The 27,654-nt window shown below is 43.5% G+C and overlaps 1 protein-coding gene and 1 long non-coding RNA gene across 5 annotated transcripts; one reads left to right on the plus strand and one right to left on the minus strand.

Moving 5' to 3' along the window:
- Positions 1-3,273: 3,273 nt before the first annotated feature.
- On the plus strand, positions 3,274-6,916 carry CYCS (cytochrome c, somatic). Of its 2 annotated transcripts, none has more exons than XM_083578967.1 (3): positions 3,274-3,431; positions 5,226-5,402; positions 6,490-6,916. In XM_083578967.1, the coding sequence occupies exons 2-3, from the start codon at positions 5,234-5,236 to the stop codon at positions 6,636-6,638; spliced, it is 318 nt and encodes a 105-aa protein (XP_083435093.1). In that variant the 5' UTR covers positions 3,274-3,431; positions 5,226-5,233; the 3' UTR covers positions 6,639-6,916. The 2 variants fall into 2 exon arrangements, with proteins under 2 accessions (XP_083435093.1, XP_083435094.1); XM_083578968.1 differs by having other exon boundaries at positions 3,279-3,431; positions 5,229-5,402.
- Positions 6,917-7,115: 199 nt separating this feature from the next.
- LOC310745859 lies at positions 7,116-16,999 on the minus strand. 3 transcript variants are annotated; one of them, XR_014540395.1, is made up of 3 exons: positions 14,774-15,886; positions 11,770-11,932; positions 7,116-7,621 (listed from the first exon to the last, which is right to left on the minus strand). It is a non-coding gene; the product is annotated as an uncharacterized lncRNA (long non-coding RNA). The 3 variants fall into 3 exon arrangements; XR_014540396.1 differs by lacking the exon at positions 7,116-7,621 and adding an exon at positions 16,568-16,999 and having other exon boundaries at positions 11,706-11,932; positions 14,774-14,837; XR_014540397.1 differs by lacking the exon at positions 7,116-7,621 and having other exon boundaries at positions 11,706-11,932.
- Between the last annotated feature and the right edge of the window lie 10,655 nt (positions 17,000-27,654).

Here is a 27,654-nt window from a genome sequence, read left to right on the forward strand (position 1 = left end):
CAAAACCAAGGCACGCTTTCCCATAGAAAGTAATGCAAAATGGATTAATCCGGTCCAGACTTCTAAAAACAACCCCTAAAACAGCAATTTAACATGAATTTTACTATCTAACGAGACCATTGATCCAAAAAATGAAAGCAATAATCAATGTACTGTACTATAAAATAAATATGACAGTATTGTAGATGATAACAATTACAATTAATTTTTTTTCTTACCTGCACTGATTATAGTCATTGTTTGGATAGCGGGCTTTTACCATTTCTGCAGTCACACAATCAATCAATCAGTAGCTGAACTGAGTTCCACACAGTCACAAAAACAAATTAACTGAAAAAGCCTCAAAAACAAAAACGCAAATCACAAAAACGAAAGCGCCAAACTTAATCCGTTCTGGAAGTCCGTTTGACTTACAAAATGTTTGAAAACCAAGGCACAGCTTCTGATTGGTGCAGGCACCCCAGAAACGATAGATGACAGCCACATCGGATGTTCAGCTTACGAAAAACATTCAAAAACCGGAACACTTACTTCCAGGTTTCCGGCGTTTGAGAACCAAGGCATTTGAGAACCAAGGTACCACTGTAGTTGTTAATTTGCATTTTTCTTCAAGGAACTCAAGGTGGTGGTGCACATGGTTCTCCCCCCTCCTCATTTATTCCCAACAGCAACCCTGTGAGGTAGGTTAGGATCAGAGGCAGAGACTGACCCAGGATCACCCAGTGAGCTTCATGATCGGGTGGGGATTTGAACCTTGGTCGCCCAGGTTCTAGTCTGACGCTCTGACCACTACGCCACACTAGCTGTCATCAGCACACCTCTCTTTCTATGCCCCTGACATGTATGTGTTCTACTGAATGTGAAAGCGAGGTCTTTTCTTTATGCAGTATTGCATATGCAAAGATCTCTTTCCTGTATTCAACTGCATATGAGAGAGCAGAAGGGCCTAATTTCTTGCACGTGTTGAGAGCACCAAGGGAGAGGGAAGGATTTAAAATGTGGGAAGGAAAAATTACCGTATTTTCGCTCTATAAGATGCACCTAGATTTTTGAGGAAAACAAGGAAAAAAATATTCTGAATCCCAGAAGCCAGAACAGCAAGAGGGATCGCTGCGCAGCGAAAGCAGAGATCCCTCTTGCTGTTCTGGCTTCTGGGATAGCTGCGCAGCCTGCATTCACTCCATAAGATGCACACACATTTCCCCTTACTTTTTAGGAGGGAAAAAGTGAGTCTTATAGAGCAAAAAATACAGTAATCAAATGATGGAAAGTGGAATGAAGGGGAAGCACTCTGGAAGCAATTAGGTTATGTTTGTGGCAAGACCAAACCTGTCTCTAACAGCTCACTGGGCAGGAAGGCAGAGGGAGGGCAAAAGAGAGGGGGGTGACCCCACCCACTTTTGGCTCTTGTCCTGCCTGCTTATGGCACACAGCCCCTTATAGATCACCCCAGAGTAAGTGCAGCCGGTGACAGAAAAGTATTCCCCACTCCTCATCTATATGCACAAATCCCCCCAAAGAGAAAAAATATTGTCAACTCTTGAGATTAATTTGAAATATAGTGGAAAAGTCAATTTGCTACTCACCTGTCAATCTATATGGAGATCATGTGCTTTTAAGAGCTCCATAAAAGGGAGGAGCCAACAACCTTTGCCTGCATAGTTGTAGAAGTACTCTAACTTCCTTGTTCAGGCAATGAAGCGGAACTTTCAGTTCATTTATTATGGTGGACATAAAATACACAGAATGCAACGTGTATTTGCATTTACTGAGAATACTCAGTAAATCCACATCAGTGACCTTTAACCACCCAACAGCATTTTCCAGCTAATTATATGGCTAGCAACCACATCATGGGATTTAAAATCAATATAATGCTAGGTGGGGTGTGTGCAATTGTTATTGGGGCTGCAACGCACAGGGAGGGGAGACTTAACCCTTCCCTTGCCTGACCAAAACCTCAGCAATTTGAATTAGCAAAAAGCACCCATGCCTGTACTATGATGGTGGTGGGTGATTTTCTAGGGGATCCTATCACATCATACGAAAGAGTTAAAGCTGCTCTTCCCATGCAATGTGGCCTTGTTTTTTAAAAATCCTCTTACTCACCATGCCTAAAATTAAATTTTTGTCAATCCCTTGATATGGACACTATCCATGTGATTGACATAACATCTAGTTAGGCTATCCCTGCCTCACTGTAACTGAGCCTGGAGTAAGGGTCATTGCAGTTTGCACTAGATGGACTACAGCTTGTTGGACTACAGCTCCCATCATCTCTGACCACGGGCCATGCTGGCTGCAACTGAGAGCAGTTGTAGTCCAGCAGCATCTGAAGGGCACCATGTTGGTGATCCTTGTAGTAAGGCATAGGGCCTTGGGAGGTTGCACAAGATATCCCATAAAAGGTGAGCTTTGAATTCAAAGGCAGTAAGAGAGGTGTTCTGGGGCATATACAATTGTGGCACTAAATTTTGCAACGTCATATCGACACAATCCAGCACTGTCACAGAGGGCACTCAAAGGCTTCTTCAAAAACAAATTTATTATATGATATCCCTAACGTAAAATCTACACTAGCTAGAATATGCATTTCATTCCAACAGGTGCAAACCTATATAACATGTCTTCTCAGAAGCAAATCACATTGATTTCAACGCAGCTTGCTCCCAGAAAAATTATATGGCTGTATGCTAAACTGTTATTATCCCACCTCTTTCTTATTCTGTGTTTGAATATTTACTCAGAGAGATTCAGGTGAGAAAACAACCTTTAGCCCTTAAAAAAAAAGTGGCATAATAATCCTCAGACTATACAGTTTAATACTTTGCTCTGGGTGCGAAGGTTAATAGAGTCGTTCCAACTTGTCTTGCTCCCTAATTGCATCATTTACCTGTAACTTTGTGACTACACCATCATTACCTGAATGGGGCATCCCCCTTCATTGTACGAAGAGGAACTGCAACATCCTCGCCCAATCACACACTGGGCGGAATTCCCACGCACGTCACTTTCTGCAGGGAGGAGCATCCAATCACATGACCTTTTTTCTTTTTTAAGCCAGCATCCTCAAGCGTGCTTGACCTTGCCGCTATCCGTCTTCTGCGCATGCGCCGCTGTCGTCATCTCCCTACGTCCCTGCCTTTGCGCAACGCCAAAGCCGGCTCACCCGAGATCCCCTCGGGCTCAACCTAACCTGCTGAGATTAGTCACGCTGACAGGCGTCCGGCTGGCCCAATAGAGCTTCCCCGAGCCGGCGTCCGATTGGCCAGCTGGGAGAGACGGCGGCAGGCCCCCGGAGGGAAGCTTAGTTGCGCGGACACCGGTTACATAGCGCTGGGTACGGGGTGTCCTTGGGCTCAGTCTGCGGAACTCTTGACGGGAGAACGCGCGGCGGCGGCGGCTTTGCATCCCTTCCTCTACTTTGCGTGGTAATGAATGGGGGAGCGGGAGCCTCTCGTGTGAGGAATGGAGGGGGGGCACCCCGAACCGGAGGAGTGGGGTTAGGGGAGAAGCAGAGGCCTGCGCTGTAGGCCGGGAAGGGAGGAGAAGCGGGTCGAGGCGGGAGCGGGCTGTGCGGAAGGCCAAGGTCAGGCAGGTGAGCCCGGGGGGAGAGGCCGGGAGAGAAGCCTGGGAGAGAAGCCGGGCCGCCTCCACGTGGCCTGGAGCAGGAGCGCGGCGGGCGGCGGAATCGCGGCCCTTCATGGCCTTCCCCCCCCCCCCCGTCATCGCCCTGGAAGGGGCTGTAGATGCAGCCCTTGCAGCGGCCCTTCCCTTCCACGGGCGGTGGAGACGCCGGTGTCTCCTGCCGGAGGGACGCGGCGTCCCCAGAGGCCCCGCAGCGCTGACTCATAGGCGGCGGCGGCGATTTTATCAGGTTTCGAGCATGCGCCCTTATGCGAGATAAGGAAGAGGCTGCTGCTGCTGCTGCTGCTGCTGCTGCTGCTGCTGCTGGGCATCTTTCGACCTTGTGAAGTTCCACATAAAGCCGAAAAGGATGGCACAGGTCGTTGACCCCAATAAAAGAGGCCGCCCGAGAAAAGAACCTTCCTGCGCGCCGGTTTGACCCCCCGCGTGAACTCGTGCCCTTCATCCCGCCCTTAAGCAAAGCTTTTCGCGCGGCCTGGAGCTTCCCGCCGAAAACCAAGCATGGCTAAAGGCACAGGGTGAACTTGGTCCCTATATATATAGGGCGTCCACATGATCACACCGAACAGCAGGGATTAGCAGTCTCTATTTGCCAGCCACTCACAAATACGGGGTTGGTATTTAAAAGAAGAAATTTTAAATGCATATATACATATACATACATGTGCTATATGTATTTTAAATCTATCCTTTTGTTTACCAACTCCATATTTGTGAGGGTGGCTGGCAAAGAGAGACTGCTCGTCCCTGCTGTTCAGTGTGATCTTGTGGATGCTCCCTTAACTCTGTGAAACAGGAGACTTGAGAAGGAAGGCATGCTTTGTTCCAACATTACAGTGCCTCTCTCACTTACCTCTGTAACACGGACAATTTTCCTGGTGTCACTGCCCTAACCACAGTTTTTGAGACTGCCCCCAAACTGAGAGGGAAGATGAGAAATAGCACTTAGCATGACCCTTATTTCCTCAACAGGTTTGGCTGTAGTGGGTCCTGTTGAGGAAATAAGGCACTGTAATGTTGGAACACCTCTTGCTTAATAATTTCAGCCATGTGCATGTTGATTTGGAAGCAAGAACCTCCCAAGTAAAGTACATAGGATTGTAGCGTTGCACAATAACAGTGTCACGAACAACTTAGCTTGCCCTGATTGTATCCTGGGTATGATGACACTACAGGAATATAGATTACTATGAATCAGACAGAATTGAATATATCTGATACCTTGTTTTATGCAGACAAGCTCTTTGATATTCACTTATGCTATCTTACTCTAGAACAAATGCTCCAAACAAATTTCCTGAGATAGTTTTGAACCCCAGGGACAGACCATTTTCTTCTTTAATGTTTCATTTTAACATGTAACATTAGTAAAACCTAATAGCTTTTGAAAGTTGATCTACTGGTCATAGTCACTGGCTTTAAAATGCATTGTTTTGTGCTTGGTTTTTTGTTTTCTTTATGGCCGCTTTTAGAAGTACCCGGATCTTTGCATTCTTACTGCGTTTCTCATTCACTTCAGATGAGCCCAACTGACCTTGAAATGTTTAAGATTGTATGATGATCTTGTTTTTCTTCAGCAGTGACCATGGGAGACGTTGAGAAGGGCAAGAAGATCTTTGTTCAGAAGTGTTCGCAGTGCCACACAGTTGAGAAGGGAGGCAAGCACAAGACTGGCCCTAACCTTCATGGTCTTTTTGGCCGAAAGACTGGTCAGGCCGAAGGTTTCTCTTACACAGACGCCAACAAAAGCAAAGGTAGCATGGAAGTGTCCTGTTAGCTTTGCAAATCAGATTGCAAGAAAACTAGCAGCAGTCAATAGGGAGGACATAGTTGTAACATAGAATGCATGCTCACTCCCATGACCAGGGCATTCTGGAATGTGCTCTGCATCTTTCCAAAACTCAACCAGTCCCATTGCCTGTTATGTGCCCTGCTTTTAGGTCATCAAGGAAAGGTGGCTAGGGAGTCAACCGCAGCTTATCAGGATGCAGAGGAGGAAGGTCGGCTCTGTGTGCATGGCACCAGTGGGAGTGCTGGATTGGCTCCACTGGTGCATCCACAGAGCACTGACCTTGTCCCAGCAGTGGTGTGGCAGGAGTCCAGGTACATGCTGCTGCCACTCCTGCCTGCTTCCAAGAATTAACTTGCCATTTAATTTCTGTTCTCTCTGGAGTCAGCCTCCTAACTTCCTCTTTGCAGCAGCTTTGAGCTGCCATTTAATCATGAGACAGCCCACACTAGATTAGTGTCTCTCTTGCAACTCCCAGCTCCATACCTATTTGTGCAGGTTAGCTGGCAAAAAATTGTTTGCCAAGTAAAGAGCCATAGAAACACCACCTAGTGGTTGCATGCAGTGGGCAGGCTTTTAGGTTTTGACTGTCATGAGAATGAGCAATTTCAGAGTTCCTAAAACAACAATACTCAGGACCTCATCTTAACGAATGCCCACTTAGGGGAAGATTTTGCCATGCATTGCACGGCAATTTACTGCCTATGCGTGTCTTGGCTTTTATCTAATATAGCATGGAATTTTACAGGTAGCATCATGACTGTACAAACAAGCAGGGTTGAGCAGGAAGTGTCGACTCCCATCATGTGCTTTCAGTTCAGGGCCAGTAACAACATCTTTAAGAGTAATGCCTCAGTGACTGGTCTTAAAAGTTACCAGTTCATGTCCTGACTGCCTAATTTGTCTGTCCAAACCTGCTGGTGGTTTTAAATATAAAATGAACCATATGACATGGTTTTCAACATTGGACCAAAGTATTGAAATGGGGGGGGGGGGGTTGTTGGATTCTTTATATAGAAAACATCTTGTTAAATACTGTTGTTGTTTCCTAGGTATAACCTGGGGAGAAGATACACTGATGGTTTACTTGGAAAACCCCAAGAAGTATATTCCAGGAACCAAGATGATATTTGCTGGCATTAAGAAGAAGGCGGAGAGGGCAGATTTAATAGCATACCTGAAGGAGGCCACTTCTAACTAATGGCTTCTGCTGCCTTATTTATTTCACCATACAAATGGAAATGACTCTCTGATGAGATTGGTTTTTAAACTTTCTATTTTTACATGCATTATATTGTAACAACTTCAAAAAGCCTTCTCATCAGCCAGAGAACTTTTGATCATGGATGGTTCCTAACATATGTACTTGTTCTTGTATTATAATTTATAGAATTGTGCAATCAGGCTTGAATGAGTACAGTCAGGGTGACTGTAGCGTTTCTTGATCATGTAATTAAAAAACAAACAACCCCTGTCAAAGTGTCTTTCTGCTTTTTCTTTCCGAGTTCAAGCATATAGCGGTACCACAGGTTACATACGCTTCAGGTTACAGACTCCGCTAACCCAGAAATAGTACCTCAGGTTAAGAACTTTGCTTCAGGATGAGAACAGAAATGGTGCTCCGGCGGCGTGGGGGCAGCAGGAGGTCCCATTAGCTAAAGTGGTGCTTCAGGTTTCAGGTTAAGTACGGACCTCCGGAACGAATTAAGTACTTAACCCGAGGTACCACTGTATTTGAAAGCAATGAGCATGGTGCTTTCCATAACCTCAACACAAGCAAGTCCATGGCCCTGTATGCCTCTCCTGTTTTCCTTCACCATACGACGAATCAAACACAAACTTTAAAACTTAGCTACAAAACTCGGAACATGACCTCTTGCCCTTGATCCCTGGCTCGCCAGAGGCTTATGGTAGAGGCAGGCAGCATAATGGCTGCTACAGTTATTAAAAAGTAGCAAGTTGGTATGAAGTGATGGTAAAAGCCATGAGTAGAGTTCTGTTGGTGCGCTTGTGCTCACAGAAAGGCTTTAGAGCTGGCAAAGGTCTTCACTAATGGAAGAAGATAGGCAATAAGAATAATTGCCATCTTCCCCTTCTCTGACAGCTTGTAGTTTCTTCTCCCCTCTCCCAAAAGGCTGTTGAGTCCAAATGGTTGAGATGCCCTCCAAAACAGGAGGAAGTGGGCTGCAGGGGGAAAGGAAAGTGAGAAAAATGCATTCCCTCCCATTCTTTTAGCTGAGGTATACAAGGACACCGATTAGATTTTACCCTGGAGTGTTATGTGTCTATATTGAGCAAGAAATGTACACAGTATATCGAATGGCAGCACTCCATGCCATGATACATTACAATCTTAGTTTCTAAAAGGTTAGGGGCAGCTGGCTGGGGAAGTGTGTTGGTCAGAATTCACGATGGGCAATTGGCCTGTTTCGGCAGGTTCTTGCGTTTTTATGAGTACTATTTTTGAGGGCTTTGAAGGAAAAGGCGCTACAAGATAAGTGCTTGTAGCAATGTAGTAATTATACCAGCATTAACCACAGCCATTCTAGCCAACGGTTAGGGATGAAGGAAATTACAGATCAGCAGCTGGAGGCCACAGGTGCCTCACCTCTGAACTAACACAACCATTTTACTTCCAAATTCTTTTTCCTTATCGCTGAACTCATCATAATTGAGTTGAAAGGTTCATTGACTTCTTTATATAGCTTAGAGGTAAGACATACTCAAACCAGATTAAACTACCATACCTGATCAAGGGAAGTCAATACTGCTCTGTTCTGCCTTGATCAGGCCACCCTGGAGTACTGTGTCCAGTTCTGGATGCCACAAGTTAAGAAGGATTTTTAAAAATATATATATATAATTTTTATTAGTTTTTTTAACATATCATTTTCAGCAGTAATTAAACATACTTTTACATCTTATTCAAATTTTTGACATCATCAATCCTGTCTGAAAATTTTCCAATCTAATCTCTCAGTATGCATTTCTTATCTTCCCTATTACATTTCAAACTCATAACCAATATCTCTATTTCTACTTTGTAACACTTTGTATATTTCTCCTTACAAAACTTCTTGTAGTCCTACTTGCGTAATTTGTTGATTACAGTTGCTCTTCCAATAATTCATATACTTCTTCCAATCTTCTGTAAATCTCTGGTCCTGCAGGTTCCGAATCCTTCCTGTCATTTTGTCCAATTCTGCATAGTCCATTAATTTCGTCTGCCATTCTTCTTTCATCGGAATTTCTTCTTGTTTCCATTTCTAGGCTAACAATACTCTTGCCGCAGTTGTTGCATATAAAAACAATTTAACATATTGCCTATTAATGTCCTTACCTATAATACCAAGTAAAAATGCTTCTGGGTTTTTTTTAAAAAAATAATTAAAAACCATTTTTAAGTTAAGAAGGATGTTGACAAGCTGGAATGTGTGCACAGGAGAGCTACCAAGATGATCAAGGGTCTGGAAACCAAACATATGAGGAACGGATGAGGAAGCTGGGTATGTTTCGCCTGCTAAAAAGACAGGGAGGAGATGATATAGCCATCTTCAAATAGCTGGGATAGCTCAGTCAGTCAAGCATAAGACTAAATCTCAGGGTCGTGTGTTTGAGCCCAACATTGGGCAAAAGATTCCTGCATTGCAGAGAGTGACTGGCTCCTGTTGTCCCTTCCAAATCTACACCACATTTTTCGCTCTATAGGACGCACTTTTTCCTCTCCAAAAATGAAGGGGAAATGTTTGTGCGTCCTATGGAGCGAATGCAGGCTCCTTGGCTTCAGCGAAAGCAACGCGAAACCTCCAAAGCGCAGAGGGAGCGCTCCCTCCGCGCTCCGGAGGCTACGCGTTGCTTTCGCTGAAGCCTGGAGAGCGAGAGGGGTCGGTGCGCAGGGATAGCCACCTGAAGCCTTTGAAGCACAGCAGGACCTCGCGCTGTGCTCCAAAGACTTCGGGTTCCTTTCGCTGAAGCCGGGACTTCCTTTCAACCACTGCTGACTTTAATCATCTCTTGAATATTCTTAAATACCTGCTTTTGACTTTGTTTTATCAATCATTTTAATATTCTGTTGTATATTTTTGTAAACTGTTTAGAAAGCTCTCTTACCATCATGTGGTTTATAATATATAATAACAAATTCAATTAAAAAACACACACATTCTTTTCCTTTCAAACAGAGTTTGAGCCTTACTATTACATACTATTCAATAACTGGATGATGGTTACCGTACTTCTGGGCCTGGCATACAAAAAAATTTGCCTTATACTTTGCCCCAGCTATCATCACGTAGATTTGGAAAGGCCGGGGCGGGGAGGACAGAAAAATGTGGGGGAAGAGGTTTTCCCCCCCAAAGCCGTTTTTTAGAAGTCAATGAGAAAAATGACAAAGACAAAGAGCAAGAGCAAGAAGAAATGGAAAATGATAGCAGTAGTTCAGAAAATGAGATAGAATAAACTGCATGAATATGTTGTGTCTTCTGTTTTTTTGGGAGGGGGGTTGGGTTTTTGAAAAAGCACTACTCAAAGGGTAGACCTTCTATGGAGCTTAAATATTGACATGGACCTTAACTTTATTTGCTGTTGGTGTTAAGGGGCAAATCTGAATTTTTTTTATGTTGATGGTTTCTTGCTTTTTTGTTGCTTTTGAGGGAAAGGGGCTGGTTACATGTTTTATTGCAAGCATAATACTTTTATCTACACTGTGTTTCATGCAATTTGTAAAACTACTCCACACTAAACTTTTTTCAATTTTTCCAAAATTTCCATTTTTTTCTGGGAAAAAACATTCCCCCCCCCCTCATGGCTTCAAAATTTCCAGGTATTTTACATCTCTACACCGGGCACCTCTGAAATTTTATAGACCATGCCTGGGAGGGGGCCTCTCATACAGCTGCGGAGCCTTGCAACCTGTGATTTACTTTTCGTACCATTCTGATCTGAAATTCAAAGCAAAACCGGAGTCACGAGTTCCAGTCCCTCATCTGACAGGGAGAGTTAAGACAACTGGCAATAGTGTCAGGCATCTGTTGCCTTTATGCCTCCTTGTGATCTTCCGCCAAGTGTCTGGTTGACACTGTAGAAAAGGACAAAGGACTAGATGGGCCTTTGGACTAATCCAGCAGGGTGGTTGTTATGTACTGATTTGAATAGGATCCAAAATGCGGCAGTCTGATTGGTCCTAGAACAATAGGCCCCAGAATGCAGCAGTCTGATTGGTCCTAGAACAATAGGATTCAGAATGCAGCAGTCTGATTAGTCCTAGAACAATAGGATTCAGAATGCAGCAGTCTGATTAGTCCTAGAACAATAGGATTCAGAATGCAGCAGTTTGATTGGTCCACAGGAGCCACCCAATCCAGCTCCAGGTGGAAGTGAATCTGCAACTTGATTGGCCTACAGGAGACTCCTGGAATTAGCCAATCACGTGGGGCCCATTGTGTAAATAATGTATATAAAGCAGACATTCTGGGGGAACTTCCATTCCTCCTCACCACTATGAGCTGAATAAAGAGCATGAAAAACACTCTCGACTCCGAGTATATTTCAGTGGTTCAGCACATGCTCCAGAAGCTTCAATAGAAATGTATTACCAAGAACTCTACTTACACAGCCAAAACATGAGATAAAATTCACCCTGCAGGGAAGCATTCTGCTGCAGCTACAGAGAATCCATCCTACACTCTTAGCCTTTCTTTTATTCCATGGTTTTTGATATCCTCATGTGTTCATTTTTGTTTGCCTATTCATAAGTGGCTGGCGAAACAACAGTGTGACTGTCGCTTGCTGCATATATCAAATGGCGGCTTTGTGGAGTTCAGACTCTGATCCCTCTTGTGAAATGCTAGACTCTTGGGTCCTCCATTAGATGGTATGATTGAATTTCAGAACACTCAGTGTTATCCTTTGATTTCTGCTTGGGATCAAGTATTTACCTGCGCGGCACAGTGTCTGCATTAGCTTATTGCATTGAGCAGCAGGCAGGCAAACAAAGGAGAGAAAACGGAGACTGCCGCTATGGATTGCATTTGTGGCTCACTTTAACATTCATGGGATAAATAATCCAGAATGCTTCTGAACTGAGCAAGCCAAACTTCTGGTCTGCAACGCTGGAGGGGGTTTGGATGCAGTAGAGATGTTTCACACCCAGACCTGCCAAACTCTGGGAGATGGGAGCACCTGTTGAAGTTAGTGAAATTTCAGCTAAGAAGCTCAAATCATATATGTGACTGACACCCTTCTTTGGAAATTAAACCAATGTCAATACTTTAACATTCAAAAACTTTACTTGCAGAAACTTAGTTATAAATGAATTAAAACAGAATATTTACAGTTATGTGCTTCTCCAAGCATGGGCTTCTTCTAACTTCCAAACAAACTGTATTTTCCTCCCTTTCCAGAGCTCAGTATTCAGCCTTCTGTATCTCAATTAGGCCATGTCTTGCAACTTCTATGAGAGATTTCCACTTTTACCTTTTCCTTCTGCTTTTCTGTCTTTCTTTCAAGCAAAGAAGAAGCACTCAAACATTCTATTCAACTTAGCAGTATTCACAGTGGATTCTAAAACACAGTCATCTTGCCTGAGATTAAATAGAGTCTCTCATTCACTAGATACCTCCCATGTGACCACTAGAGAACTCTCTAGAATTCAGTTACCAACCAATCAAATTTAAACACATAGTCATGCATAAAAGTATTTATAATCTCAGTCAATTAAATTACAGTGGTACCTTGGTTCTCGAACGGCTTAGTTGACGAACAAATCGGCTCCTGGACGCCAAAAACCCAGAAATAAGTGTTCCAGTTTTCAAACTTTTTTGGAAGCCGAATGTCCGGCGCAACTTCCACTTGAGTGCAGCCAATCAGAAGTAGCACCTTAGTTTTCGAATGGTTTCGGGAGTCAAACGGACTTATGGAATGGGTTAAGTTTGAGAACCAAGGTTCCACTGTACTATACTTAACAACCCCCACCAGCACAGAGAGCCCCAATACACCTGCCAAACCAGATAGAAGTTACTGCTGGTGGTAACCCATGCAACTGGGTGTTTTGGAGGTGGAGAGTGAAGGTGGCAAGAACTGCAGCAGCACAGAATCTGCTGGGTGTTAGGCTGGCCCTTCTACCAATATGTGAGGGCAACAGTTGTTTGTGACAAGCCAGAAGCTGGGACTGAAGAGCAAATCAAGACAAAAAGATAAATCAGGATTGAGGAGCAAGCTCACTACCCAGGAGTGGCTCTCTCAGCAAATTCACTCCACATAAACTGTCTTGCAAGCTTTTCCTTAATAGACTCCTGCTATGCAAGAGTTATGGAACTCTGCTGATGAAGTCAAAATAATTTAAATTCTCTTGCTCGGAGATGAATGTGCATAGTGAGGCTGCATAATTGCTTCCAAAAGAATTAGAAAATATACATTTTCTAATAAAACTCCCTAAGCTCTTACTTCTGGGAGAGATAATTCTAAGAATTCCTGTAATATATGCTTTCAACTGTGGCAATGAAGATGAAAGACTTCCGTTGTAAGGGTTTTCTCTGAATCTGTTTTTTTTTTTTTTAATTATGATTTAACGCTGCTCTCTGCTATTTTGCAAGGAGCTGGAAACTCAACTCATATCTTTGCTGTTATATAACATATTACGAGGAGATGTAATACAAGTGGGGTGAGGGAATAGCCCCACATCACAGAGGCCCCAGGATGCAGGAATGAGGCAATGGAAGGTGACGGAAGTCAGTGGGAATGTCAGGGGATGAAGAGAAACAAGACATGGGTAAGGGAGTTGAGAATGAACTGAACCAAAAAAGCAAATACATAGTGGCATTTCAGCCATCACTGTGACACAATTATGTTCTGAATATTTGGTATTAATCTTTTCTATTTGAATTCCATCACTAGACAAACATCACATCACAGCAAGATGGACTTGTGCTATTGATTCAACACAAAAGGTTGCTACATTGGGGCATCCTAGTGGGTCCTGTCTTTACCATTCTGCCCCCCCCCCCAGGTATTTTGTTGTTGTTGTTGTTTAGTCGTGTCCAACTCTTCGTGACCCCATGGACCAGAGCACCCCAGGCACTCCTGTCTTCCACTGCTTCCCGCAGTTTGGTCAAACTCATGTTGGTAGCTTCAAGAACACTGTCCAACCATCTCGTCCTCTGTCGCCCCCTTCTCCTTGTGACCTCCATCTTTCCCAGCATCAGGGTCTTTTCCAGGGAGTCTTCTCTTCTCTTGATGTGGTCAAAGTCTTGGAGCCTCAGCATCAGGATCTGTCCTTCCAGTGGGCACTCAAGGCTGATTTCCTTCAGAATGGATAGGTTTGATCTTCTTGCAGTCCATGGGACTCTCAAGAGTCTCCTCCAGCACCATAATTCAAAAGCACCAATTCTTCGGCGATCAGCCTTCTTTATGATCCAGCTCTCACTTCCATACATCACTACTGGGAAAACCACAGCTTTAACAATACAGACTTTTGTCAGCAAGGTGATGTCTCTGATGTCTAGGTTTGTCACTGCTTTTCTCCCAAGCAGGCGTCTTTTAATTTTGTGACTGCTGTCACCATCTGCAGTGATCATGGAACCCAAGAAAGTAAAATCTCTCACTGCCTCCATTTATTCCCCTTCTATTTGCCAGGAGGTGATGGACCAGTGGCCATGATCTTAGTTTTTTTTATGCTGAGCTTCAGACCATATTTTGCCCCCCAGGTATAGGGTGGTGTATGAATTCAATAAATAACAATAATAATAATTGCTGTTATGGAATGTTAGTGTAGCCTAATGAGTCTTAAAAATTGCAAAATAATGTGATCTGCTCCTCAAGCCAATAGTCAAACCAAATAAATTTGCTTTTTCACCACTTTTCTCAGTGTCTCCAATGCCCTAGTCTAGCCACCAGAGGGAAATCTTCCTCTCTCTTTTTCATTAAATTCAGACACAATATAAACAGATCGGTCAACCAGATTTTCAAAGCGGATGTCTTGACACAACTGATAACTGATATTCATTCAGTCTGTCACAACAGTAAAATAAAACCGACGTTTCATATGGTGTCCAAGGTGATAAGTGTCAGAACACTGTCATGAAGCACAGAAGACATGCAATGTTCTATAAAACACTAATGTTAGTTCAGATCTTGGGGAGGAGAAAGCATTATTTGCAAAATTTGATGCCCTCAAAGAGCACCTGTGTTCATTTTCATCTGTACATAAGAACATTACACACACACACACACACACACACACACACACACACACACACAGCAGATTAAGTAACTATCTCTGGATTCCTAGGGATGGTTTCTGGCAACTACTTAAAATTTTGCAGATGGCATTAGACTTACCTTCCATTGGTTTGCGAGGACAAGGTAGATGGTCACAACCAAAGTGTTAGGTTCTGATTCTGTGCTGGATTATGTACAAAGATTGGCAGAAAATATTAGTTTCAACTACTGTTTTTGTTTAAATACGTTGTCAGCCCTGTTATGCAGAAGAGTGGACAGACCTGCTTCTGGCGGTAATTTCAAGGGGAACAAGTGAAGGCAAGAACTGGTGTACAGTGGTACCTCGGGTTACATACGCTTCAGGTTACATACGCTTCAGGTTACAGACTCCGCTAACCCAGAAATAGTATCTCGGGTTAAGAACTTTGCTTCAGGATGAGAACAGAAATCGTGCTCCGGCGGCGCGGCGGCAGCAGGAGGCCCCATTAGCTAAAGTGGCGCTTCAGGTTAAGAACAGTTTCAGGTTAAGAATGGACGTCTGGAACGAATTAAGTAGTTAACCTGAGGTACCACTGTATAAACAACGCCTTCCTGTATCATACAAAGTGTTAGCCCTAGATGAATAGCATTTCAGCTCTGCTTCAGGCAGCAAAAAAACTTATGTTGGCACTGAAAGTGCTTTTTCCCATAGGGAAATATGACCAGTTCTGAAGATGTGCCATGATCAACAGATCTCTTGGATACCAAAGGACACTGTATGCTTTTAGTATCACACACAGGACTTTGGTGACCCTAGTCATAGCTGCTTCAGTGTGGCACCCATGGGTGCTAAGGCACCCCGAAGGCTTCTGTTGCTCACAGAACCTCTCCTCCCTCTCTCTCGCAAATGGGATCATCTTAATAGATGGTCCTGGTTGCCAGCAGGCCCTCAAACTGGCTCCCCCCACCCCACCCTGGCGTGGGTGGAGCTATCACCCTTATGCCAGGGTGGCACCACAATCACCCAGGGCTATTGCCCAATCGTTTTGAAGGGTGATTGTGGGGGAAAGTATAAAAGCGGTGGTGCGACGTGTGCCAAGCACCTGCTTTGCATGGCCGAACAACCCCTAAAACAGCAATTTAACATGAATTTTACTATCTAACAAGACCATTGATCCATAAAAGCAATAATCAATGTACTGTACTATAAAATAAATAAGACAATAGTGTAAATGATAAGAATTAAAATTATTCTTTTTTCTTACCTGCACTGATGATAGTCATTGTTTGGAGGGGGGGGGGCTTTTATCCATTTCCGCAGTCACACAATCAGTCAATCAATCAGTCAATCAGTAGCTGAACTTGGTTCCACACAGACATACACAAAATTAACCAAAAAAGTCTCAAAAACAAAAACGCAAAATAAATGGCAAAAATGAAAGCACCAAACTTAATCCGTTCCGGAAGTCCGTTTGATTTCCGAAATGTTCGAAAACCCAGGCGCAACTTCTGATTGGTGCAGGCGCCCCAGAAACAATAGTTGACAACTGCACCAGACATTCAGCTCCTGAAAAACGTTCGAAAACCGGAACACTTACTTCCGGGTTTTTGGCGTTTGGAAACCAGGGCGTTTGAGAACCAAGGTACCACTGTATATGAAAGCTTAATAACTGTATAACTTATTTACTTGGAGGTAAGTTGAAAAAGAAAACTTGGTTTATTATTAGGTACAATGCGTTAGTAGTACTTAATGGTTTTGCTACTCCTTAAAGAAGATAGCTAGAGGCCTGCTCTAGTACCTCTCTGTGTATGATAACCTCCTTAGCCAATTACTCTCCAACTCCAATCACACACACACACCCTGCCAGTTAACTCATAGGCTTATCTGGAGGGCATTCCTAGAAGCGTGGCTCAGGATTCATTGCTCTAGGGTACCTTTCCATTTCAGCTTTACCGTCATCTAAAGTCTTCACTCTGGTCAGCTTCTACTTTTTGTTAATCTGACCTCAGTTTCCCCCAAGACTGCTACCAGAGTCTTCCAAGCCTCTCTCACAATCCATCTTAGTTCTCATCTCTTATCATTTCAGCATCCAGCAAAAGTTCGCCATTTTCTTCAGTTTGCTTTGGGCTCAATCTCTCGGCTTCCTTTTGGCTTTCGAGGTTTCTTTGCCCATTCTCTTCACTGTCCACCGACGACTGTTCAACTGACCCCTCAAACAGTGCCGATCCTGGCTTTATATTCCCCTCAGCTGGGACCTCCAGCCAATCAATTTGTATCTGATGGAATTCCAAATTCCAAACCTTTGTTGGCCTACAATTATGGACCAATAGCTTGGGATGGAATGTCCACCAAATGACCAACTATACTGACCGTTTTTGGGTGCTGTGTATGAAAGACCAAACCAAGCCATCACCTTAGCAACAGTGAACAACTGTGACAGTTTAACTGCCAAGTGACAGGCCTCATATACCCTGTATCTGTAGAAGATGATTCCTCTTCCCACAGCTGGCTTACATTCCAGTCTCTGTTTAAAGCCATCACAAGGTTCATAGCAATACAAATGTACCTTACAAAAAATACGGTACCTGCACATGAGCTACGGGCATCTGTCAAGAGAAGAGTCAAGAGCTGTTGCCAAGATGCAAACCAGCATATGACAGAGCAAGGAATGACTCTTCTTATCTCTGCAGCTGCCATCTCCTGGGTGACAAGGATGCCATTAGGCAGCTGAATGCACATGCGCACTCCATCAATTTCCCTCCCCCCCCCCACACCCATCTGCATGGCCCCAGGCAACCCACACTATGCCACAGTTCCGGTACAGCTACAACAATGCCCAATCTCCTACCTAAACCATTAAAATAACCGTTAGAATGTGAGAAATGCCTTGTGGACTTTTATGCCTCCATGCTTGGGGATGAATCCCACTCTCCCCTTCATTTTTGGTGCAAACTGTAGTTAACGACCATTATCTTTGCACTGGGGCTTATGAATCATGCTTTTAATTTTAAGCACCTACTTCTAACCATAGTTTGCAACTAACCACATTTAGATACCAGCTATGCTATCCATAGTTAGCTTTGAAAATGAAAGGGAGAAGATAAAGCAGGAGTAGAAAGTACCAAAGCCCTCACTTTCTTAACTATGATGAGAGGACCAGGTAGCATTATAACTGCTCTCAGCCTCAAAGTTTGCAATAGAAACCCTTATGTCTTCCAGCAAAACTATTGTCAGGCTCATTTGCCCAGGCCTGAGCATTTAACTTTCTAAAACTAGATGTTCCAGTCAGACAAGAGGACATAGCCCTGGTAAAACCAGGGATGTTCCTAGGGGACCAGATTTATCGGACCATACCAGCCCCCTACCTTGCAGAAATCCACTATGTTGAATACCGCAGACTTCTTACAGCGGCTAGATTAAATGTCCTTGACTCTGCGATATTGTGGGGAAGGTACAGGGGAGTACCATACGCCCAGAGAACCTGTCATTGTGCCATGGGTGTGGTTGAGTCCACCGAACACATTCTCTTGACTTGCCCTTCTTATGCAGAGCTTAGACAAAATTTTATAGACCCACACCTATGTCAATTTAGCTTCCTACCCGGAGAAAACCAGGTTTTACACTTGCTGAATGATGTCACTAGAGCTATACCTTCCTTGGTGGCCAAATTTCTTTTTTTAGCTTTTAAGCGTCGCAAGACTATAATTGACTGTATTTATATGGGGCTATCTGTTTAGCCCATTTTAGTGTTGGCTAAGTTCTAAAATCTTCCTGGATGTTTTAACTGTGTATTGACAAATGTACTTTTTTCTGACTGACGGTCGAATAAAAGGTTGATGATGATGATGTTCCAGTCCAATCTTGGAAAGCAGGTGAGGCTGGGAGGTCAGATTCAGAGCCAAGAAACATGACCTTTGTAATTAAAAAGATAAAGCACTCTGGTGGAGTAAGTCAGGTGTGTTTTTTCTATTGCTTGCTTCTGCACAGCAGCAAATCATCTCTGTGACCCAGAACACTCAGTGACTTAGCTGAGTTGTACTTCCTGAGCAGTCGTGAGGAAAAGACCTAGAAACCTGTTTACTGAGTCATCCAATGGTGCACAGTTCTAAGAACTGCTCCGTGATGCTTTGCTGAGCTTGGCATGGCCCATAAACTCAGTGCCAGCAGGGAAAACAAGAACAGCAGTAGTAGCAACTTACCCTGTAGGGAGACACATAGCCATGTGCTTTCATTGAAGTCAGCCCCAAGCTAGGGATCCTTGTAAACACAATTTTTAATCATTGCGTGGCCAGGCAGAGACCCCCCCGACCTCAGGCGACCCCCATGAGGAATAATGACTCATGACAACGTGTCATGGGATTAAAATTGGCCACAACTTTATTACACTTTCAGATGTAGGGAGACCTTGGCTCAGGCATTGGGCGTTTATCCCTCCCTGTCCCCATCCGGGAATCTGGGGAACATCAGGGTTATCCAAACTGTGTGGGGTTTGGGCTGGCTCTAGAAAACGTATGTTTAAGCAGAGAGCCCACCCCCCATTTCACTGCAACGCAGGGGAGAGCACTGACAACCTAACGGCATATGGCCAGTGACTCCCTTCCACACAACCCCTTTAACGGGGAACCCTGGGATCGCCGTCGCAGGGGGGACGTGGGTCACTGCTTCACACACACACAAGCCCCATTTAGGGAAGATAGACTAAATGATTCTGCCCAAAGCCTGAAACCACCAAAGTTGTGACATTTTGCTATGGGGAAGGCAAAACCTGCCAATGCAGGGAAATTTCTTCCCGATCCTTCAACAGCAACCATCAATGTCCGTAGCAGCACCCGCATACCTGTAAAGAAGAGGTTAACCTGCAAAAGGAAAGTGTAAACTGAGGGAGGGCAGGGTGGGAGAAGCTCTGGAGCCGACTGAGGACTCCCAGGTAAGTTCCACCCTCTATTGTGTGTGCAGGGAGGTCCTAACCCTACCTGGTCAACTCCCCTGGCAACACCTCCCCAGCTGGGGATGGCTAATGGTCTGAGGTTGGGCAGGAACCTCCAGGTATCCAGCTTGGGGAGGCGAAGACAGGCTACATTGCCGGAGATTGTGTAGGATCAAAGGGCTGCACGCAACCCAGCAAAAAGCACCTCCCATTTGAGGTGGGGAGCCGTCATTACTATTACGATGGTTAACGTCCTGTGCTATCCATCCCCAAAGGATGCCCAAGGTAATTTACAAAACAATCAAAACTGTAGGTCCCTCCAGACACCTGCGTAATTCATCACGATTTGTGATTATGATGTTATTGGGGCAGTTATACACAACCCCATTTTGAATACCCTTTTCGCCTGTTTTGCAGCAGTCGTACTGCTTCATTTGCCTCAGGCACAGGCCCCATAATTTCCTGATAAGATGACAAATGTTCGGGGGCAGGTGCGGGGGGTGGGATGTATTGCTTTGGTACACTATTGTGCAAGAATTCCCCTCCAAATGTCAACAGTGCAGCAATGTTGGGGAGGCATCACAAAAGAACGAATAAAAAGGAGTGATGCATAGAAAGTCTGCTTTGGTTTTTGTTATTCACAATGAATGACATTTTACTGGCATTTTAAAAAGCCAATAAAATGACTTTTTAAAAACACAATGTTACCTACCCTGTGAAATCTCTATGCCTGTGCAAGATGTGACCTGCAATGGTGAATGCAGAGCCCACGATTCATGTACCGTTGGCTTGCCAGGTGTCCAAAGAACCTCCTATTCTATAGTGCCAAGCAAGGAGCAAAAACAAACGAGTGAGCGCCTGATAGATCACGCTGGTGAGTTAAGATAAAAGAAGGACACCTGGAGGATAAGTACAGTCAAATGGGGTTGCAGCGCTCATCTCGCTTTCAGGCCGAGGGAGCCGGCGTTTGTCCACAGACAGCTTTCTGGGTCATGTGGCCAGCTTGACTAAACTGCTTCTGGAGCAACAGAACACCATGACGGAAACCAGAGCACACAGAAATGCTATTTACCTTCCCGCCACAGTGGTACCTATTTATCTACTTCCTTGGGATCAGATCATCCCCTCTGTGACACTTCCAAAGGACTCATGAAAATGACACAATCTCATGGAAATTTCTGTTTATGTAAGTGAGTTCTGCTATCAAAGGGTAGCATCCCTAACATAGCCATCTATGAATCCTGACTTTGCAAAAATAAAAATCTGTTCTGTGACCCTGGTTGGCATTCCATCTTCTCCTTTGGGTGTGTTGAAGATCAGAATTTAATATGCTAATGACAAAAGTTGATATTTAATTTTTTAACAATAAAAAGTCTGCACTTTTACTCTAAAGTGGCTACTGTTAAGTTGACTTTGAGAAGCAACATGCTTGATGCATGAATCACTTGGTACCCTGCTGCTCTCACTCCATTTAGAATCCTATACTCCAGTTTAGCAAACTTCCTTTCCAGCACATTTGAAAAATAACTTGGACTTGAGTAGTGCTTAATGCCCTCTGCTCCTCTGTCAAGTATATCAGGAATAATGGCACTTGCAATTAAATAGAAGGAACACGCTATTGCTGTTCTCCTAGGGCACTCTGCGGCATTCGGGTTTAATGACGGATCTAAAATTTAAGCACAGTGTTGGAACAGAAAGATATAGATTCCACTGGAAGACAAAGTTGGCTGGAGAATCAGATTGAAAGTGCATTAGCAAGGCATTACTTCATTTCAAGGCATTAAAAAGTTAGTATTTACAGGAAGGCAAGAATGAGATTGGCAAATGTGACTGAGCTGCTGGTTATTTAAAAAAAAATAATGACAAAAGAGGTGGCATCATCTTGAAACCATCATTTCATTCACCTCTTTCATGTTAGAGCTCCAGTATAGAGAACATATAGAGTTTATTTGGGTGGGCTTTCTACATCCAAACATCTCAATGTTGGATTGCAGCAATAAAGATTAAGAGAAAGACAAAATTCCCAGTCAAATTTAGAGAGAGAGATGCACTTAAAGTCATTTGCAGCCAATGAACTTCAGCCTGCCTGAAGGCCTCTCCAGATGTCCTTTCTGTTGGACATTCATGATGATTTGGACTCATGATGTTTCAGGATGTTTATTTACAATCATGCTTTCAATACTGTTTGCATTTGCAAGGCTCTCAGGGTGGACATACTGCTTTGTCTCCAACTGGTGCATGCCCCATAGCTTCCTGCTGAAATCCTGTAACTTCCCATCCCACAAATGCTCTGGATTGTTGTATGTGTCCCACTTTTGTTGTGCTATAGTGTCAGAGCGGCCCTCCAGAGGGCATTCAAGTAGCCACACTTGAGAAGGATTGCAGAACAACAAATAAAGATGGATTGCATGTGGTCAGTCCAGGATAAACCCACCACTAAAAGGTAAAGGTAAAGGCACCCCTGACCATTGGGTCCAGTCGTGGCCGACTCTGGGGTTGCAGTGCTCATCTTGCTTTATTGGCCGAGGGAGCCGATGTACAGCTTCCGGGTCATGTGGCCAGCATGACTAAGCCGCTTTCTGGCAAACCAGAGCAGCACACGGAAACGCTGTTTACCTTACCGCCGGAGTGGTACCTATTTATCTATTTGCACTCTGACGTGCTTTCGAACTGCTGGGTTGGCAGGAGCAGGGACCGAGCAACGGGAGCTCACCCCGTCACGGGGATTCGAACCGCCGACCTTCTGATCGGCAAGTCCTAGGCTCTGTGGTTTAACCCACAGCGCCACTAATGGGCTATTAATGCATCAACGACATGTTGCAGAATGCGCCCATAAAAAGCACCAATCTGGAGAAGTCTCATTTGCTGGTAGATTGCTGTACTTCTTGACTTCTCAGGCATTGCTATGGATAGACTTCCCTCCACCCTGATCAAAGTACCCTTACTGGCTTCTCTTTGCAAACTGCTTATATAATTCCTTCCTCTTCTTTGCTGCAGTGCTGTCTGGCCTCCCGGCTCAACTCTCTCCAGCCCCAACAAAGTGCAAGCTCCCTCCAAGGCTGCTCTGTCCACTTTGAAGATTAGTGATTGTGGCACCCTTCTGTGATGACTACTGGGTGTTGGCTCAAAGGGCGAAAGGGCATTTTTTTGCTAGTCTGAAATGCAGTCCTTGGGTTCCTATCAAGGTTGCCTTTGTGATGCTGCACAAAGCCAGCGCAGATTGCGAGACTTACCTTCCGACTGGTCAAAATGAAATCAGACACTCCCTCACCTTTTAGGATGGCGTTATGTAGTATTTAACTTACTTCAACATGCGGTAAGAGCTCCCTACTCTGCTTGCTCCATCTGCTGAGCGAGGCCCTGGGCTTCTGCCCTAAAGTCCTAGACTGAGGGCCCCTTGGACAGCAATAATCCTTTAAGGACAAGCATGTTTCTTCTTTTCCATTCAGCTGCACGTTGGTATCAGTGACTAGATGTCAGGCTTCTGTCCTCATTCCGTCCTCATTTTTCATTTTGAAAGGGTGATAAATTAGGGGATCTGGAGAGGTGGCTGGGACTGAGAATTGTTGACTGTGCACCAAAGAAAGAAAGCACTCAAAAACAGTACAGTATTACACAACCCCACTATCAGCTAGGGATGAGGCAGAGCAGAAATTCAGTTCTGTCATCATTTAAATACGAACCTACCAAATGAATGAAAAATAGGATGTGGAAATCCCAAGGGAGCAGACTATTTATGTATGTGACCGCAGCTGAGTGGATGTTATTGGCCCAGAGATGGAAATAAGATAAAGTCCCTACCAGAGAAGAATGGCAGATCATGTTGATGGATTATGCTGAAATGGCTAAAATGACCAGAAGAATCAGGAATCAGGAAGACCAAAATTTTAATAAGGAATGGAGAAAATTTATAATTTATCTTAAATTGTAAACAGTTAAAATCATTAGTAGGATTGGAATAACACTTGTACAGTGGTACCTCAGTTTAAGAACAGTCCTGTTTAAGAACAATTCAGTTTACAAACTCCACAAAACCGGAAATAGTGTCCTGGTTTGCGAACTTTACCTCGGTCTAAGAACGGAATCCGAATGGTGGAAGGGCACCGGAGGCGGAAGGCCTCATTAGGGAAGGGTTTCAGTTTAAGAACGGACTTCTGGGATGGATTAAGTTCATAAACCAAGGTACCACTGTAGTTTAATGGTGAATTTTGGATACAATGGAGAGGTAAAATATTTGGATTATTACAAAAGATGCAGGAGGAAATGATTGACAATAGGACCCACAAAAGGGAGGAGGGAAGTCCAGGAGATTCCTTGGAATCTTGTTTCTATGTTGTATGTTGGATATGTGACTGTAAAACTTTAATCTGAAAAACCAAATAAATAATATTTTTATATATATAAAGGAAAAATAGGATGTGGAAATGTAGAGAACGAAACTTAAAACTGGAAAAAAATGAAAAACTGATATTGCCAGATTTGTCCATACCTAGTCCCAGCTAGGATGGCCAATGTTCAGGGATGATGCGTGTGGGAGTGTGAGGCAGGGAGATCCTGCAGGATCAGGCCAGTGGCCCATCTAGTCCAGCATCCTATTCACACATTGACCAATCAGATGCCTGTGGGAAACCGGCAAACAGGACCTGAGCATAGCATCACTCACTCTTCCTTCCTCTGGTTTCCAGAATTCAAATTTATTGGCGGCTCCATACAAGCTACTCCTGTTCTAAATCCCCATGGTCAATTCCCATGGTTTTGTGGGCAGGAGTGGTAGCTGGGAGAGAATAGCTGAATTATATATGGGACAAATTATATTTGAGCTCCGTAATCAGGACTTCATTTGGTATAAGGCTCTTGGACAAATATTGAGAAAGGACGGTTGCCTTGGTGCTCGACTGCTCTGTGCCACAGATATCAGAGTCCCAAGCAATGGTTTGATTACTCCAAAGACAAATGAGAAATAGAAGGTCCCTCATGTGTTTCAGTGCACACCCAGGGTTCATAAGTGGAACGCCAGAGAGAACAAGCAGGATTAGCCGTAATGAAAACAGAGGAGGTCCCTGCTGAAATAGAAAATAAAAAGTTTTAATAACGTTTGGAGTTACTTAACAGAAGTCCTTTTGCATTCTTTTAGAATATTTACATATTCTCACCTCCAGAAATCTCAAACAACATCTTTAATGTGAATTTCTGAGGTCATAAGATGGTCAAGCACTTTGAAATGTCACTTGCAAGGTCTTAGCTCAGAATTTCCATTGTTTTAAGCCAGGATTCTGTCTCTTTAGACTGGCCTCCCAGTCTCCTCCTAATCTTACTTACTAGGATCTAAGACCTATTAAAATCAGTGCAACTGACTCCCAAGAAATATGCGAGGCATTAGCCTGCCAGCTACCTTCAACAGTTCCACACACCAACATAACATTAAATAGACTCCGATAGATGGATCCTAAATATGTTTACTTGGAAGTAAGCCCAAATGAGTTCAGAGGGACTTGGCTGCCACTAAATATCAAGTCATTTTCAAATGCTTCAGAAAAAAAAAGAATTCTAAAGAGATATCATATTATATTATAATATTAGCTTTCTTTGGGGGGGTTATTGGATTGTTGTTTTTATTTTGATTATGTATTTTGTGGTTTTATATTTTGATTTTATTCTGTGAACTGCCTTGAGACCTCCAGATATAGGATGGTAGTAGTAGTAGTAGTAGTAGTAGTAGTAGAAGAAGAAGAAGAAGAAGAAGTTCCTGTCTTCTCCCTTGTACTTTATGCAGCACACAACACAAGTTCTGACAACAGGCTGTAGTCAATGGAATGGCACTTCCCAGGTCTGCTCTTGGAATCCCCCTAATCTTTCCTGGCAGAGATTTGAGGACAATCCCCCTGCACTAGTGCAAATCCTTGTGTTAGTGCACAAATCTAGTTGAATTGCACCCAATAGATCAGCCTTCCCTAGTCTCGTGTCCTCCAGATTTTCTGGACTATAGCTTTCTTCATCCGAGACCACAGGCCACGCTCGCTGGGGCTGATGGGAGACACAGTCCCAAGGGACACAGTCCCAAGTATCTGAAGGGCACCACATTGGGGAAGGCAGCTAAAGACATATTTCAAACAGGAGTGAGTCAGCTCTCCTAATTTGCTCACTAGATTTAGAGAGATGAAAGTGATCGATGGAAAGAAATTTCAAGGGCATGACTGATTATCAGTTTATTTATGGAAAGCTAGTGGATAGATGTCAGATATGGCTATAGATAATGGAGTCAGATTTTCAGTGATTGCAAAAAAAAAAAAAAGGCCTGAAAATGAAAGTTTTAGAACCCTTGTTGGAGTGGCCTACAAGGCTAATAATAATAATAATAATTTATTATAATATAATATCAGATGATGATGATGATTGTTAAGTTGTGGGTGAACATGTCAGACGACACAGCGATTCTTCAAACAGCTCTTGTTTATTCACAGGCCAGAACAGAACTGAACTGAAGGGTTCAGCCAGCCTGCTTATATAGAGTTCCACTACAACGCAACAGTAACCACTTTCGGTAGCTATCCAATCACTGAATGTCACTTTCAATCCCTTATTTGCATATGTGGGCCTGAGTGAAAACTATCTACAGTATCCCCCTGCTGGCCCAGGGTGAAAACTTCAGTACATAACAATTATTATTATAATTTCATCATCATCATTCAATTGATTATGTGCCCTTCACCAGCAGGTCCCAGGGCAGGCTGCAACAATTTAAGATTTAAAAATGAAAAGCAGTTAAAACAGGTAACAGTCACAGGGATAGAGTAGGCCCTGAGAACACACACCTCACGTGTCAAAGGCCAGGATAAAGATGTCAGCCGTGCTGGTTCTGTCACCAATTTATTTATATTTTTTTTGCAGGTATTTCACCAATTAATATAAATGACCTAAGCTTCTCTTGAATCTTGTTAATGCCACATCCCCTCCAAAGGGATTTGCCACAGTGAATCAGTTTCTTGCCCAGAAAACAGATGCTCTCTGGAGATGGTAATAATGGATGAGCGGCATCTGTCAAAGCTTTGCTGTTAATGCTGCTAAATCATACCAGGCCATATGGGGTGGTATCTTGCTATGAGAGAAGCTAAGCAGTGTGAAAATACTAGTGCAGCTATTATCTGAGGAGATTGACTGAAGGGACGCTGATTCCCCATGCATGTTGTGGGTTCGTCTGGTGACAGAATCTCGCTGTAGCAAAACCTGAGCATCGGGGCAGCTTCTAAGATCTTTTATATCCTTTATCTTCAAGTCATGAACTCTCCCTGGACTTTTTTAACCTGCAAGAAGTGGGGTATGCAAGCAGTACCCCACATGCAATGTATGAATAGCAAGGCTGTTTTCTTGAGAACTACTTGTGGTTCACCACATTCGTCGCTGAAGAAGTAGTCGAAGTTGATGTACAACAAATATTGCCTCATTCAAGATGTTTCTCACATATTCCATCCAGAAATGGAAGGCTAGATTGAACTGATCCCAAAATTCATGGAAGAAAGAGTTAACAGATTAGTTAAACTCCCAACGTTTAGGCAGTTTCTATGACTGAAATTGTGACTAAATTTCTAGCGTGTCCTACTTACTGGTTGCTACACAGAAACTTCCTCTTGGAAATTCAGAAATAATATTTTGCTCAACAGCTTTTATGGTTTGGGACATAATTCCCAAACCATCTCATTCAAGACCCAGAATGAGATAGCCTGGAGATTTTCTCCAGGCTATCTCCAGATCTAGATATATGGAATCAACTTTAGCAGAAGAAGACAGAGAGGTTGTTTGAGACCTATTGGAGGGGAAATATTAGAGGTCTTATTTAGGTCCTGTTGGAAGGTGGTTGCTACAATTCTGTTTCGACTGAAAACAGGCAAGGGGATATAATCATATCCACCTTTTTCTAACTATTGTTTGAGATACAAATTTAATAATAAGAAAATAAATAAATAAATAAATCTTTAAAAATGTGGATTACCTGGCAGTTATCCTGCTTTTTCCTTTGCTCTGGAAATCACTTGCTTGAGGTGCTCATCAAATGCAAAATGTCCCTTGCCGAAACATTACATTTTTTCCTTACCATAA

Source organism: Podarcis filfolensis (genome assembly GCF_964270895.1).
Source record: "Podarcis filfolensis genome assembly, chromosome: 12".
Classification (NCBI taxonomy): Eukaryota; Metazoa; Chordata; class Lepidosauria; order Squamata; family Lacertidae; genus Podarcis; species Podarcis filfolensis.